Raw genomic sequence first — 22,376 nt, 5'->3', positions numbered from 1 at the left:
CAGAAGACCTGGGTTCGAATCCCAGCACCCACATGGCAGCTAACAACTGTCTGTAACTCCAGTTCCAGGGGATCCGACAGGCTCTTCTGTCCTCTGTGGGCATTGCATGACACGGGCGCACTTACCTACATGCAGGCAATATACACATACACATAAAATAAAAGTAATAAAATATTTTTTATAAATTTAGTTATTTTTTTTATGTGCATGAGTGCTTTGCCTGCATGTACGTAAGTGAACCTGTGTCATGCTGTGCCCACGGATGACAGAAGAGAGTGTCAGATCCCCTGAACTGGAGTTACAGATGGTTAGATGGTTGTTAGATGCCATGTGGGTGCTGGGATTCAAACCTGGTCTTCTTCCAGGTCAGTGCTCTTAACAACTGAGCCATCTCTCCAGCCCCAACAGATATATTTTCTATGACATCTTCCCAAATTCCTCTTTATATTCCTGCTTAAACATGTTTTCTCCCTTATAGTTCACCATTTCTTTGTATTTCTGTTTAATTTTTACTTCCAACTCCTTCTTGCCAGAGGTTTGTGTAATTTTATTGTTATTTACAAAGAATCGGACTTTGTACTCATTTATCATTTGTAGCGTTTTATAATTAATCAATTCTTCTGCTTTTCTCTATGAAGTCTTTGTTTTATTTCCTTGGCTTTTCTTTGTGGCTCTTTAGTTTCTTGGGTTAAACACTTGGCCTACTCATTTTGTGCTTTCCTGCTCAATAATAAACAGTATCATCAATTTTCTTTTGTATAAAATATTGTCCACTTCATGTAAGTGTTTAAGTTATTTCCTCCTCCTCAAAAGTTCTTAATAGTTTATTACTTTAATTTCCTTCAAGGACATTTTATGGGGAACGCAGATTAGATCGGATAGGAGTAAAAAATAATAGAGGATATGAAGTGAGGGGAGTAAGGAGGTGTGGGTTGCATCTGGGAGGAAGTGGGGGAGGGGGTCTGCATATGATCAAAACACTTTGTAAAAAACTGTCAAAGAATCAATAAAATGCTATTTTTAAAAAAGAATATTTTGACTGGGTGTGGTGGCGCATGCCTTTAGTCCCAGCACTTGGGAGGCAGAGGCAGGCGGATTTCTGTGAGTTCAAGGCCAGCCATGTCTACATAGTGAGTTAAAGGCCAGCTGGGTTACAGGGAGACCCTGTCTCAAAAAGACCAAAAAAATATTTAAATATCCCAATCGGTTTAACACTGTTATTTACTTTTGATTAGGACTTTCTGGATTTATTCCTAATGGCCCCAAACTGAACATGGCATTATTCTTCCTGCTCTTTAGTTTGTGTGGGTCTCACCATGGTTCACTATTTCACCAATTTTCCTAAGTGCTAATAACAAACCTGTAGGTACTCTTTCTGGTTACTTTCCACTTCTGTGCTAAAACACTGAGTAAAACTAACCTGGAGAGGAGAGTGTTTGTTTCACCTTATAGTTTTCAGTTCATCATGAAGAGCCAGGGCAGAAACCCACGGCAGGAATCCAGAGACAGGAACTGAAGACCACGGAGGATGCTGCTTACTTGCTCCCCTGGTCTGGTCTGTGCTCAGCCTACTTTCTTACACAAACCAGGACCACCTTCCCAGGGGTGGCACCTCACAGTGGCCTGAGCCTGGTGACATCACTCAGCCATCAAGAAAATGCCTCACAGACACATCCACAGGCCAATCCAATAGAGGAAATTCTCCAGCTCTTCTCGGGTGTGTCAAGTTGACAGTACAGCACATCTAAGAATTTCTCTTTAAATGTCTTATACATGCTAATTAAAATCCTCACAATAATTCTATTTCACAGAAGAAATTTCAGCACAAAGATGCTATTATTTGCCAAAGTATAGCTAATAACAGTTTGAGTTTGGCTGTAAGTGCATAATTTTATCAGTGAAAAAGACTTTTTTCTCCATATATTACTTTTTATAGTTAGAAGAAATTTTTTTCTGAACGCTCCACTCATTATTTGTCTTTTTGTTGTGGATTACTCTGCTTGTGGATATATCTAAATGAACACATTCATAAAATTCTTAATGCTATTAATTTCACTCTCTTCTCCTACAGAGGCAAGTGTAGAGAATGGTTCATGTTGTCCATGAATAAGGGGGTTCAGGACATGGAGGGCACCTGGAAACGGAAGGAGTCGCTCTGGGCTGGAGCTCCTGAGTGCCTGTACCACACTACGCCTTCATTGATGTCCTGCTGGGTGAAGGTGCTGGTGGGGGTCACCATTCTTCCATCAGGCAGGTGCTGCCCTTCGGCGGGACTGTCAGCAGGCATATTCATCAGAAGGACCACCTCGCCTAGGGAAACACAGACCACACTGTTAGAGAGGGTCTCTGGAAAAAGCAAGCAGAGCCCTCCTTCTTTCCCATCATTTCTTCTTTTTTAACATAAGAAATTATGTACTTCTTTATTTTTATAAAGTGAACGAAAGGACATTAACATAAAACTCAGTATATATCATTGAATCCTCCTTTAGACACAGAAGTCTCTGTTTTTTCAAAAGTCATTCAAGGCCAGTTAAGGTATAAAGTTGCTGACTAGTATCTATTAAGATTACATAATGAGACTCAAATTGTAGTGAAAGCTGTAAACAGACACATACTAGGCACTGAATGGATTCATGTCTACACACAACTTTTTAAGTAACACAAAATGTCTTCTAATTAACAAGTTTTAGGTTATAAACACAATGGAGAGAGTAAAAAAAAAAACTCAGTGGAAGACATTCTTGAGAGAATTCTGTCCAATAAAAATATTAACACTAATATTGTTTTTGTTTTTTAAAAATTTTATTTATTTTTATTGCATGTGTATGTGTGTATTGCCTGCATGTAGGTAAGTGCACCCATGTCGTGCAATGCCCACAGAAGTCAGAAGAGGCTGTCGGTCCCCTGGGACTGGAGTTACGGACAGTTGTTAGCTGCCATGTGGGTGCTGGGATTCAAACCTGGGTCTTCTGCAAGAACAACCAGTGCTCTTAACCACTGAGCCATCTCTCCAGCTCCTAACAACTAATATTGTTAAAAGCACATAGATATGCCTCACTCTGTGTGATAGCTCAAACCCAGTCTGTCTCTCCAAGATGTATGACCTTACTGACACTCCTAAGCTGCTATTATTCATGGGTAAAGTGAAAAGAATACAAATTGAGCACCCCCAATTGGAAAATCCAGAACCCAAAAAGATCAACGATCCCAAGCTTTTAAAAGTAGAAAATTCCATGTTGAATAGATGAATAGATCTCATATAACAGGACATGGTAAAAAAAAAAAAAAAAAGGAACATTAAATATACTGTACACAATCACTTTCAGGATCTATCTACCTATCTATCTATCTATCTATCTATCATCTATCTGTCTAGATAGATATATAGATATATGCACATGAAACACAAATTATAATGTACTTAGATTTAGGCCCCATCTCCAAGATATCTTACCACTTATTTAAAATATTCCAATTTTTTAAAAAATCCAAATTTGAAACACTTCAGGTATCAAGCATGTTGGGTCAGGGGCATTCAACCTGCTGACATACTTCAGAGGTGCTTAAAAAGAATGCTGGCCATCCCTGATGCTGTTCTCTCTTAGTCCTGAATGATGCTATCATCTCCTTATAAAGATGAAGTTCTTCAGTGTCAGGGAAATTCAGAAATCCATTGCAGGTCAGCAGATGAGTGGGGATTTCAATCTGAAGTTCATATTCTTGGCCCTGAAGCTTTATTACCATTATTATCCTACTAGATAGTATTTATCCCACTAGATAACTATTGTGCTTTCTGTTCCTTCACTTGCTAAACTTTATTTGAACTGAATCAAGTAAATCTGAATCCAAACACCACCTGTTTTTTACTGCTTATTCTTCACCTGAAGCTACTATCATCTTTAAGTGAGATCACAAGTATAGAGGTGTTATAGAAACAATTAAAATTTCACAACAATATGCCTTCAAGTAAAGACCACACTGAAAAGTAGATGAACTTCTGAAAACAAACTATATTCAGCATCTAACATTAAATTCCAAAGAAGGCACTCTACCATTTTAAGAGTGCAAAATAAGAGAGAGAGAGAGAGAGTTTTCCATTTTAAATGCAGTGTAGGAAGATACCAAAGTCTTACTACATTAGGCATATTGGATAACTGACAGTACATTGCTTTTCTCAAAACTGGCATCACATTTTGATTCTCTAGAGAAATCTATCTTCTAACTCCAAGTAAACACTCATTCTAATATTTATATGCACTAAATTCAAGTTAATATGAACAAAATATACTGAATGGTAATGAAAAACTGAAATAAGAGAAATACATCACTGTTCTTTGTAGAATCGTGTGGGGGAATCAACTCCCTCTGGTTCTATTGTACTATTTTTCATTTGCTCCTAAGTCAAAAATTCTATCACCAATCTCTTCTAGTTCAAATTCACATCATAAGATGCTGTTAACAGACATGGCTTCCCAGGATCAGAACTGTTCATGAGTGTGAGTACAGTTGCAAACCACTCTGAAGGAAATTGTCACAATAAAAATGGAAAGAACAGGGTAGAAAAATTCAACAGCTTATTTCCTAGTTGTTTGCTCTTAAGCAGAACCTCCCTAACTATGCCTATGAAATAAATATATTTTCAAATAAAAAATCACTTTCATAGAGATTAACAGGTATTATAGGGTATGGACTAATTCCAATTTAATAAATTGTGGTTGGGTACCTATTGGGTAGTATCTACTGTGTTAGGCATTCTGGGGTCGAAGGATTCAAAGATAATCCAGATGCAGTTTGTGATGTGGATCCTGGAGATCAGCCCCATACGCAACTGGGAGCCACTGGGAGAAGCTCTGCAGGTGAGTGGCATGCACCAATTTAGAACAAAGAATGTAGGGGCAGGAGTCATAACTTGATGGTAGAGTCCTTACCTGGCATGTATGAGGCCTCAGGGTCAATCCCCAGCACAAATCAAACAAACAAAAAACTCCATTTAGAACACAGAATGTGTGTGATATAGATACAGATGATAGAGATATAGATATATAGACATAGATATAGATATAGAGATATAGACATAGAGGGTCTATTAGCCTTGAAAATCCTGTTAAGGAGGATGGACAGCTTAACCGATTATGAGGTTACTACAAAATCTAAAATAGAGACAGAGACCTGGACTAAGTTAACAGGGGAGAGATTACAAAGAAATAAGCAGATTCAAATCCAGTGAGGGACAGAAACAATTCACATTGACAAGCACAGCTTTGGAGGATGTAAGAGGAAGGAGTGACGGGTCACCTTGCAGCAGGGTGGCTGGATGCCACTGATGGGCATACTACGAAAGGACAGGTCAAGAGCCATGATAAACAGAGTTCACCACCATGTGTGTTGAGTGCCGGTGCTTTGGTAAGGAGCCCATGAGAAGACAAAGGAAATAAGTTCTGTGTGGCACAAGCCACAGAGAAGCAGAGCCAACATTTTTTTCAATGTAATTTTTTATTGAATTTTTGTGATTTTATACAATACATTTAAATCACATTTAGACCACCCCTATCTGTACCCCTTCACAGCCTGCCCACAGGATTTCACATATTCTAACTCATATGTTAAGGCCTATCAAGTCAAGTTTGTGTACCCAGATGTCTCTTGGTGTGAGCCTGCTTAGCCTGGCTTGCCTCACCAGCATTTTGTATAGGGCTTCACTGCTGCCTTGATCATACTATGACTACAAGAAAATGATACTTTATAGATGCAAAATTCTGCTTGCCAACCAGAAAGTCATCTCTGGGATTTACTGCGAAAGTTTATGTTTTAATGAAGAATTTTGAAGAGAAAATTGTTCTTAGAACTAAAATCTCATTTGAATTTCCATGAATTATGTTGGCATTAGGTCATTTTTATTAATACTTTCTTACACTATGATAAATAATTTAGAGTTGGGAATGAACTAGACTGAGTTGATTCCTTTTTAAATGATGCCCAAGGTACTTACATATACTACATGCAAACCTCTGCAGCAATTAATCAACAGATTAATTGAAACTTACATTTGAAAACAATGCTGAATCTGAAAGCAACTAAATTTAGGTCTTTTAAAAATTTTATTTATTTTGTATATATATTTATTTTTAAAATATTTTATTGAGTTTTTGTGTATTTCATATAATCGATCTTAAGCAAATTTAGACCCTCTCCCCAATCCATGCCCCTTCATAGTCCCCCACCCCCACTGGATTTCAGGCATTCTGACATATACGTTAAGTCCTATCAGGTCAAGCATTTGTACCCAGATGTCCCTCGGTGCAAGTTCATCCACTGGAGTCTAATCAGTCTATCTAGAGTCACTCCCTTAAAGAAGATCAACTCTCCCGCACCCAGTAGTAATCAGTTGCCAATAGTTCTTTGGCTAGGGTTGGGGTCTGCTGCACATTTCCCTCATTTTATGCTGAGGTTTTGTCTGATTGAGTCAGCATGGGTCTTGTGCATGCTGTCACCATTGTTGTATGTTTATATGAACAAGTTCCCAGTGGCCTGAAAGCCTCTGTTTCCTTATGTTCATGCACCAACTCTGGCTCTTGCAATCTTTTCCTCCTTCTCTTTCTCAATGGTCCCTGAGCCATGGATGGGTGAGGTTTAATACAGGAGTCCTATCCAGGGATATACTTTGCAGTCTCTTATTTTCTACAGTTTGGTCAGGGTGGCCTTCTGTGTGCAATGCCCTCTGTTGTATGAGGAAGTTTTGCTTGTCAGAGTTGAGGGATGTTTTAGTATTCTCTCTACCTTCTGTTCTGCTACGTTCCATAAGCCTTGGGTGTAGAGGTTCCACTGAAGAGGTGTCACTTAGGGCTGAGCATCTCTCAGACATTTATTCTCAGTATTTATTCATTTTTGAGACCCTGACTCATTCTGGAACCCAAGCTGGCCTGGATCTCAATCTAGTAGCAATCCTCCTGCCATAGCTTCCAAAGTGCTAGGATTACAGGCAAGAACCACCATGCCTGGCTGAGCTTACCTCCTTTATGTGCGTACTAGAGAAACGACTTGTGCTCTATTCTGTTCCTATATCCATACGAAGCTCAATGCCCTGCTGAAGGTTCTAAAGTTCATTGTGGCCAGGAGCCCATGTGACGAAGGCCCACAGAAACATCTCACTATGATGGATGACTGTAAGTAGTTTGTGTTCTGAAGGTGTCTAGTTCCTCAAACCTTTCTCATTCTTGAATGGTTCCCTAGGGCAACATGATTTGATTATTACTAATGGGGAGAAATGGACACACGGAGATTATGTTCCTGAGAAGAAGTTAATTAAGAGAGTTATAGTAGAAGAGGGTCACAATAAAGCCTACATGGCATGTATTAGGCAGAAGTAGCAAACTTTCATCTACTTAAAAACCATTTAATTCAGCACTACTCCGCTTAATATTTAATGAAACATTGGGCTGTTTCTATGGAAGCTGAGGGCTTATTTTTTGGCATTTAATAATCAAGATAAAGTTAGGGAATTTAAAATATTTTATTTATTATTTTTATTTTATGTGTATGAGTATGTACTGACTGCACGCGTGTAAGTGCACCTGTGTTGTGCAGTGCCTGTGGAGTCAGAAGAGGGTGTTCTATTCCCCTGAAACTGTAGTTACGGATGGTTGTTCAAATCCAGAACAATCTCTGCAAGAACAGCCAGTGCTCTTAACTACTGAGCCATTTCTCCAGCCCAAAGTTAGGGAATTTAATACAGCACAAAAGTTACAGTCTTTTAGAGATGAAAAAGGACTTAATGAGCTCAGATTCAGTGAAAGTACAATGAAAACAGGGTATTTATTAATTACAAAGAGGAAAATTACTCTGCAGTGAAGGAATTATACTGTCAACAATAAAACAGTGATAACATAGAGCCTCAGTGAGATGCACTGAAAGTGGAAAACAGAATCTAATCCAGAAATGAGAAACTACCAAACAGATCCAAAGAGGCAATAGTCCATGAACAGCTGACCAGTGATCTTCAGAAGTGTTAATCAAGGCCTGGGGAGATGGTTCAGTGGGTAAAATGTTTGCTGTGTAAGTATGAGGAACTGAGTTCAGATCCCTAGCGCCCATGTAAAAGCCAGATATGTCAGTATGCATCTGTAACCTCATTTCCGGAGAGGTGGAATCAGGCAGATCCTGGGGGCTGTCTGGTAGCCAGTCTAGTCAGAACTATGAGCTCTAGGTCAGTAAGACACCACGTCTTAAAAAAATAAGGTCAGGGTTGGAGAGGTGGCTCAGTCAGTGGTTGACTGCTTGTGACACAACCAGGAGGAGGACCTGAGTGTGGATCCCAACACCCATGGAACAAGCTGTGCATGGTCTCTTGTGTGTCAGTAATCCTAGCGCTGTGGAGGCTGGAGACTGAAGATCTCAGCCTTGCTGCCTGCTAGTCTAGTCAAAAAAAAAAACAAAAAACAACAACAACAACAACAACAAAAAAACACGTGAGCTCCAGGTTCAGAAGGAGACCCCACTTCAAAGGGATAAAGCAGAGAGTGATAGGGGAAGTCCCATCATTAAAAGTTCTGTGTAGCCTGGTTGAGAGTGGACCTTCTACAGCTGTCCCTGGTGGCTTCTGCAAGGAATGTAAGGGGCATCATTGTCCTGAGATGAACTTTGATATAACTTCTCAGTTCTGGGCATCTTGGACAAGGCACACAGCATAACTTGATCTTGATCTGCAGGAGAAAAAGGCTTGCAGCTTTGAACACATTTCAACACATGTTCTCTGAATCCTGAGAAAGACAGCTGGGTTTCTTAAGCATCTCTTGGTGCAGAACTTTTTGTTTCCTATTCTGTTACTCCACGGGAAAGTCTGCCTTTCCAGAGTCCTGGTTTTAGACAGTCTCTTAGTTCTAACTACAACACAGGTTCTGGGTTGCTGAGATGCCCACAGCTTATCTCAAGAGGGTTATGCAACTAGTTCATGCATAGGCTGACTTCAGTGCTGTCTCTGCTGCTGGTGCTTTATTCTTGGGAGGTCAGTTAATTACACCAAACTCTTGCTAACTTGTATTCAGCATTTCTAATTGATGAGTGGGAAATCTTTCAGGTTATGGTATTATCTCTCTGGAAGAAGCAACAATGGAGAACAATGGAGAAGAGTATTTCTGTGTTATTTCTTTTTAAGCCTTATTAAGTAGAATTCTAGGCTGGCAAGTTGGGTCAGTATGTAAAAATGCTTGCCACCAAACCACTTCCTCCAAGTTGTCCTCTTACCTACAAACAAACAAACACACACACACACACACACACACACACACACACACACACCGTGCCACCCATGCACTCACACATACACACAAACATAATAAATTTAAATAAACATTTTTAATTAGAAAAAGAAATTTATACATGGTCTGAGAAAGATACAGGGGGAATTTGAGAGCCAGAACTCTAAAATTCACTGATTTTTGTTAACTAAGTGACTGTTAGAAAACTGCTTTATCATAGTCTATTCACGTGCAAAATGAAATTACTTAAAAACAGTCACACATACACACAAACATAATAAATTTAAATAAACATTTTTAATTAGAAAAAGAAATTTATACATGGTCTGAGAAAGATACAGGGGGAATTTGAGAGCCAGAACTCTAAAATTCACTGATTTTTGTTAACTAAGTGACTGTTAGAAAACTGCTTTATCATAGTCTATTCACGTGCAAAATGAAATTACTTAAAAACAGATTGTCTTAGATGTTACATATAACGTGTTTATAAAATGCAGCACACTACCATAAAGATGTACAGTGTGACAATTATCATGAATAGTCTGGGTTTTTTTGTGAGATATATGAAAGATTAAAAAGCCCAGCTCATATGAATTATAGCCTTGATGCTGGCATTGTGTAAAACAAGTCCTAAACCTCCAAATGCAACATGAAATCATGCCGAAGAATGAAGTTACCAAATTGGGGGTGATCGTGTGTGATCTTGTAGATGATGTCCTCGGCTCTGGCACCTGGAGCTTCTGCTTGTAAGATTCGGTTGGTGATTTGTAGCATTCCCCCTTCTGGAACCCACACCACAGAATTAGCCACAAGCCGAAGATCTCCATCGTTCTAAAATGAAATAAACATACAGCATTGGGTCCACACAGAGTCAGGAAATGTGGCTCCTCAAAAATATAAATTATCAGGGCTTATTCTTGCTAATGATCGTGTAATAAGAGAGACTCCTTATTTAGAATTACATTATGGGCCATGTGTGTCCATTATGTGTAGATACATGGAAATGCATGCATACAGATACATGTATCCATATTCTGTTTTTTTCTATCATCAATAAGTAACCTATCATTCAGGAGATTTAGTCCATTTCTTTCTCTCTGCCTGTCTTTCTATACTCACTGTCTAGATATTACTTAAGAATTATTCTTTAAGCAACTATAATACATTAGCTCCTTCTCTAGAGTGAAAAGGCTAGAAACACACTAAACTACAGGGCTTACAGCCTAGTGGGAGAGGCACAGATAATCAGTATGCTTCACAACTCCAGGAGGGAGCTGTGGGGAGAGAGGACGGAGGTCTCGGGAAGCGTTTCCTAAAGAAATACCATTTCTTTTGCGAGTAACAAAAATGAACCAAAAACAAAAACTAGCTTTCTAAGAAGCAAGGTAGAGGAACAGAGTCCAGGCAGAGGGGCAAAGGCAAAATGATGACAACACACTGCGTGCTGAATGAAGTATCAGAGTTTGGTGCTGGCAGAGATTGACCGCCACACAAGGGTGGGATGAAAATTGACACCGTCTTAAGAAGCTACAGTGAAGTCTCAGTTGATCTCACAGGCGCCAGGAAGGAAACAGGGTATTTAGGGAAGAAAACAGGATGATCAGAATAAGAACATGATCGGCCTCTTTAGAAAGACAGACTCCAAGGACAAGACACGGCAGCGACTAGCATGGATCAACCTTGTAGACATTCTTGCAAAGGCTCAGGGGAAACAAGAAGAATCTATGTGAAGGCAATCACAGGCGAAAGGATTGAACAGCTTAGATTCCAGAAACACTACAGAAGCAGAGTCCAGACCTCAGGGCTGAATGAAAGTGAAGTAACACCACCTGGGAAATAGCTGGTGGGAAGAAATCACGTGTTAGGCACTCGAAGGCGATCGTGCCCAAATCCTGAAGCTAATGTCATTGAAAAGTACTGCCGTGCTGATTTACAATCAGGCACTTTCTTCCAGAGCCTCATCATGGACCTTTCCCGGAGAACGAGACTGGCGAGGCTGCCAGAGTTCAGGTCTGTTTTTTTGTATGCTAAAAATCAGTGAGCCCGAAATTTTAAAACAGGGCAGTTTAGAAGAAATGCTTTTCTAAATTTTCACTTTCATATACACCAATAAACAACGGAGCAAACAGCACCCCAAGGAGGAGACTTTTTGGAAGAGAAGGTGAGAGCGATTGTTTGGCAGTTACTTGGCACTTGTGTATTTTACCTGTACAAGGCAGTTGTGGCTATTTCCACCCCACATACAGGACGTTGAGTCCAATGGCACCCAGAAAAATGAGAGAAGGCACTTCCTACCCTCACTGATTCAGGAGAAAAATTCCTCCTTTCATAATGGATATAACATTATGTTTTGACAAACATGTCAAAAGTGTGCTCAAAATGTTGCACATGGTGTACGAGAATTCTTGAAGCAGAGGCTCTAGCTACAACAGAGTTTAGCATACCATACTATCCATGGGGTCAGGTTTTCTAATTGCTAAAACTATTTCTACTAGAAGCAGCTTAATCAACTTTGATTTTTGGTTGTAGAGGTCAATTATATACCAACAATGACATTGCTGGACTAAACAGGCAGTTTGGCTGTTCATATTCCAAGCTAGTAAGCACTGTGATGTCAGCACACATGCCCCAGATGACTCTCTGCAGCATCTCTGTCTTGACTGTACTTTATCAGTGCAATTCTCTACAGTTCTGATGCGAGGGCAACTATTTAGGAGACAGTGCAACTTGTTAAGTCAGTGTTAGGGCAGTGTGCTCTTTCAAAAGCACCTGGAGGTTTATTAGGATGTAAAAAAATCTCAGGGTCTACCCCAGATCTGCTGAACCAGACCTCATGAATCTGAATATTCACTTTGAAAATGCCTAAAAGACACACAGGCATTCCAGTGCATAAGGAGTATGGCCCAGGATGGAGTGCAATGTTTTTGATGGTTGTTCTGAAAATACAATGCCCCCATTTCTCAATTATTCTTTTTAATACTTAAGAAGAAGCAAACAATTACTAAGGACAAGAAATATAAATTCTTGGGTTCAAAAAGATTGCAGAATAGGTTTTAGCCTTCAAACTTTCGAAGCAACTCTACTTTTAACAACTATCCACAGGTGACAAGATGATCACAGAGGTCTAGAATTCATCTGAAAGATTCTAGCTCCCCGATGAAAGCTTCATTTCTGCCATTCCATATCAGTTCAGTGCCCAGAGAGAACCTTTCAACTGGATTCTTCTCCCTCAGGGGAAACACGAAATTCCAGTGTCCAAAGCCTGAGCTAGCTAAAGATCCTTGGAACTTCTAGAAGCAAGGAAAACGGAGTGGGATTTGTAGTCATAATCTTGTGGAACAGCTGAGAGTCGTACTAACTAGCTCATGAATTCCATCATAAGATACTCAAATTATAGGCTCCAACTAGCTAATAAAGCACTCCCAGGACTCCAAGCACTCCCATCCCCAACCCCTAGTGACTACCCCATGCACCTTCACAGAGTTGCACATGAGCCTCTTCAGACAGTACGCTGCAAATAAGTAACCTAAAACACACCAGAGCACTAACACATGGAACAGGGCTTTCAGCACACCGCTTGGCTTTTCAGTTTCAAGGGAAGACCTAAAATCCTCAGATTTCTCCAGAAGAGAGGTCAAAAGCAGAGTTAGCATATCCAGAGACAATGTTTTCAAAGAATTTCAAAATCTTCTGCTGGAACTGCGTGTTGAAAGTATTTTTCTCAGGAAACTGGGCAGTAAAGGCTAGAGGAGGTGACTGGTTGTTAGAATGCAATCAGCACTGCAAAGTTTCATGGAAAATAAATCAAAGAATTATGACATCATCGAAGGAAGAAAATAAAGCTACAATGGCTGGCCCTAAAGAAACGGATGTCTATGACTGCAGAGCAAAAGATGTAAGACAGCAACATCAAAGAAGCAGGAGAGACAAGTGGACACAGGGAAGACAAAACACACATCACGGAAGCAATGAGATGTTCACCAAAGGCAAAAAGCATTTTAAAAAGCAGCAGAGATTCTGGAGCTGAAGAATAAAATGAATGAAATAAATAAAAGACTCGTGTGCTTCAACAGCAGGCCCCACTGAGAGAAAAAAGAATTGATGAACCTGAAAACAGATCATTTGAGATGATCCAGTCTGAAGAACAAAAAGAAGAGCGGAGGAATAAAGAGCGAAAACCTTATGCAAAGAAATGATGACAAAAAATACCCCAAGTCTGAAGAAATACTCAGACCAATCAATGAAGCCCGAAGACCAAGTGAATTGAATCCAAAGAAGCCTTCACATTATAAACAAACAAAATAAAAATAATCAAAGAATAAAAGTGCAAACCAACAATAATTCAATAGCAAAGCTGTCATTCAGGAATGAAGGAGAGATAAAGACTTTTCCACACAAAAGCTAACAGAGTTTACGACTTGGCCTGTCTCATAAGAAATGCTAGAGTTCTTCAAGTTGAAATGAAGGGGTGCTGATCAACAATGTGAAAACAAATGGAAGTAGAAAACTCACTGGCAGAAGAAGGTACAGTTGTCTGTCTGCACCTACAGGCTCTAAATCTATGGATTCAACCAACTGTTGATTGGAAACACTCAGAAAAAAAATTTGCCTATCCTGAACATGTACAGACCTTTTTCCTTTCTGTTATTCCCATACACAATACAGTGGTGTGTGTGTGTGTGTGTGTGTGTGTGTGTGTGTTTACTTGCATGACTTTTACATTGTTTGATATGACTCTAATATAAAAATGTAAAAGACAAAAGTATTAATATAATTACACCATAAAAATCTGTTAGTGGATTAATTAGATAAAGAAAATAAATTGTGACACAAATATCAAAATATTGGGGGTAATAGAGAAGTAAAAGTGGAAAGTTATATGTGATTAAACCCAAGTTACTATTAGCTTAAAATGGATTATTGCAACAGTAAGTCTATGCAATCTTCATGGAAATCACAAAACCCACAGAAGACATAGAAAAAAGGAAACAGAAATCAATGCATTCAATTACCAAAAACTGTCAAATCACAAAGAAAAACAGAATATTACTCAGCCTTCAAAAGGAGGGAATCCTGTACTGTGACAACGTGGATGGGTTTGGAAGATATTCAGCTAAAAGAAATAAGCTAGACACAGGAAGAAGACAAAAGCTGCATGATCTCACTTATCCGTGGAATCTAAAATAGTCAAATTCATAGGAGAGTTGACTCTGGTTGACTTGGGGCAGGAAACATGGGAAATGGGAGCTAATGGTCAAGTGGTATAAAGTTTCAGTTCTACAAAATAAATTCTGGAAATCTATACAACACAGCTTATAGCTACTAATGCTTGTGGATCACTTAAAACTTGCTGAGCCTATGTTAAGTCTTCTTACCATAAAGATAAGTAACAATGGTAGAGGGAGCAGGAGGAAACGTGGGAAAGTGATGGTATCTGTGACTTTGAGGTAGTGATGACTTCATACTGTGTTCATATCTCCAGATCCATCATGTTCGATATACTAAATATGTAGAGCTTTTCATGTTTTTACCCAGTGAAGCATTTTTGAAAAATAAGTATACATTTTCCATTTGTCATGAGGATGGTTGTTTTTATTGTGTCTTTTTGGGGAGAGGGAAGAGAAATATTCAAGAAGAGATCAGCAGAAAGCTATATAACATATCTTTTTTATAGCTAAAATGTGCAAAAAGCCAAAACTTAATTTTCCCCAAATTTCTAACATTTTGGAATTCTTTTTCTCCTTACAGTTTTTTCCTGCACATTGGTACACATACTCCAATCAGCTCAATAAATTAGCTATTTTACTAGTTGAACAATCTCCTGCCCAGTGATGCTTTATGTATTCTCTAAAGTACATTAGTAGGCAATGAAATCCCAAAGAGTAAAATTGAGGGCATGATTAAAATAGTGCTTTAAATAGTTCTTCTAATTCATTTCATAGAATAATAGGGATAAAAATGCTGGTAATAAAGTTCAGCCATTTCATATTGTACTAGGAGTAAAAATATTAATGTTATGAACCACAGTAAGGCTACAAGCTTCCATCCTTTAGAGAAAACATCTCACAAACCATAATTGAAGGCTGAGTCATAAATAATAAAACTTCAACTCAAACAATAGCATAGACCAGCTCTGGGCCAAAATATTTCAGATCAAAGTAGTCAAAACTCTACTATTTAGAAAATGACTTTGGTTGAATACAATAGTGGCCCTGTCTTTTTTACTTATTCTGTAAAAATATACCTGAATTTTCAAGAGGTCATTTATACCATAGATTTAAAATTTTAATCACACAGATGATTTTGGACTTGAGGGAAAAAATAAGTGGTTTGGAAGGTATGAAGTGAAATTTACCAGCAGGAAGAGAAAAAAGATCATTAGGATGGTTTTGTGCTTGTTAATACGAGCTTAGAAGCTTGCTCAGGGACATACAACCTCGCTTGGTATAAATCTCAATAGTTACAGCAATAGACATTTTCTAGATGTACTTTATTAGACATTGAATTGAACAAGCTAAATAAGCTCTTCACCTCCCCAAAAGGGGAACTCCAACACGTGGCAAGGATTTCTTTGTGAAACAGACTCTGATTCATAAAATTAAACATTTTTATACCATTGCCATTTGAAATTCACAAAAAACATTGCATCAGACTATCCTCTGTAGGGTCTCCAGTGAGAGGCATGTGTGAGATGAAGAGGAACACAGTAGGGCTTTGTAGCTGTGCACAGGCAATTCCACAGGAGAAGGGACTCTCAGAGACAGAATTTTCCATTCAATTCATACTATGGTGTTTGGGAGCTTTAAACATTAAAGCCTTGCCCAGCTGCAGAAAAGAACTGCTCGAAGGAGACCAGGAAGATCACCAGATTAGTTGCCAAAGCGGGGAAAAAGTCACGACTTCCACAGGCACCTTAACTAATGGAAAAGCAGGTAATTCTTGAAAACCCAGCAGAAGAGATGCCCACCGCTGAGCTGACTCTTCTCTTCCCATAATTTAGCCCTTAGATGAGCACTGTTAGAAGCATATCTCTAGCAGGCTTGAGTTTGGTGAGTCACCCAATTAATGAAAGCCTGTTCAGCAGAGAATTCTTTTTTTTTTTTTTTTTTCCCATCTTTTTTCTCCTCAGCCTCCTGCCCCAACAGAACACGTTTCAACATCATTCCAGGTTCTATTTTCTCCTGGGTAGCTCAGCATACCCCTAGAGATAGCAGTCAGATTTATGCACTGCCAGGCCATGGTTAGGGGAAGTTCTGCTCAGCCCACACAAGCCACCCCAGCCCTAGAGATAGCAGTCAGATTTATGCACTGCCAGGCCATGGTTAGGGGAAGTAGTGTACAACTAGAAAAATAGAGCTGAACTGATAGTTCTGCTCAGCCCACACAAGCCACCCCAGAATCAGCAGAGATGTCCTGAGCATTTCTTACCTGACACAGACAGCCTGGGAGGCAGACAGATTTCACTCACCTCCCCCAAGCCATTGCACAGTTCTGCTCACCCTCCCCACCCAACAAAAACATACTGAACCCCTACAATGTGCCCTGCTCAAGACAATAAAATTAAATTAGTCCCTCTTTACACAAAGCTTCCATCTCTATTTCCTATGTGAAAGAATAGAAAACAGTCTAAGTTTTCCATTGAGCAATACTGGGTTTTACTTGTAGGTCTATTCACAAGAACTTAAATAGAAATCCCTGGTCCATTCCATTAAAGCCACCAACTAGACACCAGCCAGTAACTGACCTGTCTCCACATTTAACAGGTAGGCAGCCTCAGGGAAAGAACTCTCATGCCCATCTTCAGAAATGGCTCTTAGAATGAAACAAATCATATCCAACCACAAGTCTACCAGACACGGTAACAGGTAAGGCCAGTTTTCTTTCTTAGGCCCCAAAGACCTATGATTATAAATAGTCTTTCTTGTAGCAAGCTGTGGTGAGTCCAGAGGGAAGATTCCAGGAGGTGTGGGGCCCAGCTTGCTTGGATAGGGCACTGAGAAAAGAATAAATTATTGTCTTCATTCTGTCCATCAAGGGAACGAGATGATAGACGCTGAGAATATTGAAAACTCCGAGCTAGAATGAAAAGGGGCTCTTGGCAAAGTGTGGGCGGCAGGCACACTCAAAAGGGATCCCAGCTCTGGCTCCAAACACCTTTGTGAAAATGGATGTTTCTAAACCTCTTTGTGTTTTAGTTTCCTCTTTTGGTAAATTAGAGATAATTGTACAAACATCACAGGATGAACGGGAAGATCAAGAGGAATAATTCACATAAAGTTTTAGTGTCCAATAAATTTTAAAAAACTAAACAAAACATCTTCGACTTGTGCTATAATTCCTTTAGAAGAAATGAGGCCACAGAGCCAGTATTTTAACCCTTCCTCACCAAGAAATCCTAAAGGCAAAGAGAAAAGATATAAAAAATTTTAATTCCTAAATCAAAAAGTAGTATCTATTTGCATACTAATATCATGATTACAGTCAAATTGATTATTAGCATGCACTGAATATGTTGAGGGTCTGTACACTGGTGTCATTATCTGTCCTATCCATGTACAGAGCACTACCTGGCTAGGTACCACTGCAGTAAAGGACATGGTGAGATGGGAGGATGAAAGGAGGAGGGATAACCTAAACTTGCTTTTCAGGACTCACCAACAGACACAGTAAATACTGGGATGTCTCACGAGGTACAAATACTGCAAGGATTCTGAAGTCTGTGTCTTATGCCTCACTTGTGAATTACATTTTATTTTTCTGTTTTGTTTTGCTAGTTAGAGCAACAAAAATCCTAGAAATGCCCTTTCATCCTGAGCCATCCCCCACAAAATGATTGTGCAACGCACTAAACTGAGTTCCAAATGCAGAGATCGAAACTGTGATAGGAAAGTCAGTGGTGAGAACTGCGCTGAAACCCACTGCAAACTTTGGAAGGAATCCAGGAAGGAAGAAAAGAAAACTTTCCATGTCTGTCTAGACTTCATCTCCCCAGAACGGAGCCTCATCTTCAAGGGTGATCGTGAGTGCGTGATAATTAGGGTTAGCTACAAGGTGCCCACCTGCCAGCACTGCCTCACAATCAGCCTTCCCGAACTCCATCTCTCTCCTGTCATCATTTCTCCTCTTGAAGATGAGAGAAGATAACTAGTTAGCAGACCATTCTGTTCCCCTGCAGGAACACCGTCCATCTTGAGTGATCACCAGTGAGAAAACGACAGCGATTTTACATTGTCCTCAGCAAAACTACCACTGTAACTAATCACTAATGACATCTCCACAGGTAGTGATATTTAGAATGAAAAGCTAAAAAAATTACAAGTTTTCAATCTATTACCATGGGAAAGAGCCAATTGTGATACAACTGAGTAAGGAGTTTCCAGTGAAATAACAGCAAGTTTTGGAAAATGTTTCCTGGGAGGCCTGTTTGCCCCAGTGTAGGTTAGCTCAGAATTTCCTAAGATGTGGTAAATATCACCATTGGCTGTATCTAAGAATATCTGATGCAGTGTTTAGATAAAATTTTATAAAATGGTTACATATTAGTTTTACTCTTTCAGCAAAAGTATAATTCTACACTAAGCTCATGATTTTACAAGTAGTATTGATTAGGCAGAGACCACAATAAAAAAGCAAGTTGACTTAATGAAAAACATCAATGAAATGTTCAGCTACTGATAGTGCAAGTGCTTGTGGCAAAAACATGAAAAGATGGCTCGGAACGAAAAGCCTGTGCCTGCCGCCTGGAGCAAGTGCTCCTGGGGACACCAAGTCTGTGTTCACGTTCTTCCCTCCCACTTCACTTAGGCGAATGAAATGTTTGAACTTACTCCTTTCCGCTCATTTAGATTACTTGACAGTGAGTGTCCCATTTCGTGAGCACTCTCTGAAGGAGACAAAAACAGAGCTGCCTTGGTCCTCATGGTCATGTTCAGGCAGGAGAGACAAAAGGATCCTCACAGCGCAGTTTAATGGCAGCAGACCAAAAAAGATGGTTTGTGTGTCTCGTTTTATGAAGAATCTTCATATTGACAATGATCCTAACAAACTACCCTGACCTTATATAGTAGATACTTAATAAGCACCTATATAACATCTAACAAATTGTTTGAACAGTTGAATGAATATCAGGCTAATTTTGTGAGTACTGCAAAAATATGTCTACTATTTTTTGAGGCTTAGGTACAGAAAAGTTTTGAGCATTAATTACTAAGCTTCAACAATACTGTGAAATTTATCACTGTTGCTCTAATGCAAGTTTGGCATTCACTCTTTTCCCAAATTCTCCTACCTATATGAAGTACTTTTTAATGCAATAATGTTATTTTTTTATTTTTATTTTTTATGGTCTTTATGAGACAGGGTCTCCCTGTAGCTCCAGCTGTCCTGGAACGCACTATGTAGACCAGGCTGGCCTTGGACTCACAGAGATCCACCTGCCTCTGCCTCCCGAGCGCTGGGATTAAAGGCGTGTGCCACCACACCCGGCTGATAATGTTATTTTTTTAAAAACAAACAATGCAAATAAAAATTTTAAAATAAAAAAAAAATATCGTCTGGGCATCGTGGTGCATGCCTTTAACCCCAGCCCTTGGGAGGTAGAGGCAGGTGGAGCTCTGTGAGTTTGAGGCCAGCCTGCTCTATCTAGTGAGTTCCAGGACAGCTGGAGCTACAGGGAGACCCTGTCTCAAAAAAAAGACAATATATACATAAGTGAACTTTCACATGTAGGCACATGAAAACTGAAACCCTAGAAATGATACCTACCTTGGGCATATTCTTCACACGAAACAGTATATTTTGGAAGGAGTGTCCATCATTGACCTGCAGTACCGCAACATCGGATGTGCTGTTTGAGCCATCATGAGCATAGAGAAGCAGGCCCCTGGAGAGCTCATCTAAACGGAACTGATAGATAGGGGCTACAGAAGACGGAAGTGTTTGGAGCAACTGGCCATGAAGTGGAGGATCAAGCACTTCTACAACCACATCCTGTGGGTTATCATCATCCCGGATGTCAAGCAGCTGAGTGGTGATGGTTGTCCGCTCTCCTCTGCTGATGTGGAGAACCTCATTTCTTAGCACATAGGGGGCCTGTGGAGTTGAAAGAGAACAGGAAGAGAGCTATTTAATAGTTTAATGCAGTGGACAAGATAGCAGTGTGTCCAACTCAGTTGACAGTTTTGAGCCTTTAAGAAGCTCATTAAAGTGCCAACCTGTTCCACAGTGAAAGCATTTGTCAAAGGTGTGGTAGGTCATAGCAACTGAGGTGACTTCATACCTCTGGGTTCTAGAGATTTCTAAAGCCACTTCAAGATCATAGCCTTGATAAAATGTAATCCAAAAGAGCTACTTGCTTCTAAGTTTCTAATTTCTCTGCCATCTTGGATTGTACTACATCCCCTGCACTACAAGTGAGAACAGCTCCGTGTCAGGAAACCCAATCAGCTACAGAGATCTGTATCCAAGAAAGACTAATGAGAGGTATGTAACGTGGGGGCTTGTGCTTGGGAGATAAATACTTCACTCTAGGCCATACTGCAGCATACTGACTCAGTGAGGTAAGTCTGTTTTCTGAATTCGTGCTGTTGCTGCTCTCTCCTCGCATTCTTCAAGTCCTTTCACCCAAATCTCAACATATCTCCACCTCAATTCAGGTTATAGAGCCAGATACCCTCATGGTGGGTAAGACTTGGCCAAATCTGGTGACACTGCTAATACAGCAAAGTAAACATGTTTTCCTTCAGATTGAAAGGTTTGCCTCTGAATAAGTAAATAAAATATTCTTTCATAGAGATAAAAGTTAATGAACCACAACAGGGAAAAAAAAAAAAACAACCTGCCAAATGTGAGTGTGTATGTGTGTGTGTGTGTGTGTGTGTGTGAGAGAGAGAGAGAGAGAGAGAGAGAGAGAGAGAGAGAGAATATATCAGGCCAGAAGCCAAAGAAAACATTATCTTAGTTTTTCTATCATTTGAAGTTGAACTGTCTAGGACTTTTCTCAACACACTGACTGCTTTAATCCAAATGGTTTAAAACTATATAAGCACTCTGCTGGCCTCCTGGGAGCTACCCACTCCATCAAAATAATACTTAACCCACACATCACTATAGTAATCACATGATGGGGAACCAGAAGGCAGCTACTCAGAATTCCTGGGTGAGAGCTCTAGAGTGATGAGTCTATCCAGGAAAATGAACAGACCCTCATATTCTGAAAGAGGGAAGGTCAAAGGTGATATCAAAATCCATAAATAAAAAAGACCAAATTAACTGGCATGAGAAAGATCTCAGGGAGGCTCAAGACAGCACTGGAATGTTATAAGCTGAACATCCTTTCAAAAATTCCATCTTCAAAAAGTTGAAATGATAAAAGCTTATCGCATAATAAATAAAATTAAGATGTGCCTTTATCATTTGCTCTCTTGACTTTGGCAAAAAAAAAAAAAAAAAAACTGTGGGACCTCACCTTCTCAGTTTAGAAATTACTTGACCTACCCCAGATCTTTCACTGGCAAAATGATATCAGCCCAAATTAGAAATCAAAACTAAAATATCTGAGTTTAACTACTAAGGACCATCTAAGCCATGTCCCAAGACTGGCCCATGTCTACAATCACTTGTCTTAGCTTTAATTAAAACAAGATTGATACACTTAACTTAGGGTCAATTTCTAGCCTCTCAACTCCAAGTTACAACTTATGTGACAGTATCATTAAGAAATACTTGAGTTAAGTCTAAATACCACGCAGCGGTCACTTCTTCTAGTTCATGCTGCTATCTATGCTCCACGGTCATTTTTACTTTGGGAATGAAGACACGACAGTATGTCCTTCCTTGAAACATGGCTGACATTATAATGAGGTCTAGGTATTTTGTAGCTTGGTTCCCCAAGATGTCTTTCCCTATTGCTGTTCAATTTATGGATATAAATATGTAAAACTAAGAATTCTACAGCTATGACTCTGTCTGTCTATCTATCTATCATCTATCTGTCTGTCTATCATCTATCAATCTAGGTGTCTATCTCTCTATCATCTGTCTGTCATCTATCATCTATCTATCTATCATCTCTATCATCTATCTATCTATCTATCATCTATCTATCTATCATCTATCTATCTA

The 22,376-nt window shown here is 39.5% G+C and overlaps 1 protein-coding gene across 1 annotated transcript in view; it reads right to left on the bottom strand.

Annotated features, from left to right (window-relative positions):
- The window catches only part of Fras1 (Fraser extracellular matrix complex subunit 1), a 442,676-nt gene that overhangs the window by 117,429 nt on the left and 302,871 nt on the right, over positions 1–22,376 (bottom strand). The window contains exons 29-31 of the mRNA XM_008843691.3: positions 20,019–20,345; positions 9,932–10,085; positions 2,135–2,310 (exon numbers count right to left, since the gene is read on the bottom strand). Coding sequence (XP_008841913.1) covers positions 2,135–2,310; positions 9,932–10,085; positions 20,019–20,345 — 657 coding nt within the window. The remainder of the gene's footprint in view (positions 1–2,134; positions 2,311–9,931; positions 10,086–20,018; positions 20,346–22,376) is intronic.

Source organism: Nannospalax galili, unplaced genomic scaffold (assembly GCF_000622305.1).
Source record: "Nannospalax galili isolate Female #2095 unplaced genomic scaffold, S.galili_v1.0 scaffold440, whole genome shotgun sequence".
NCBI lineage: Eukaryota > Metazoa > Chordata > Mammalia > Rodentia > Spalacidae > Nannospalax > Nannospalax galili.
The sequence above is the reverse complement of the archived record's forward strand: the minus strand, read 5'-3'. Positions and strand labels throughout refer to the sequence as shown.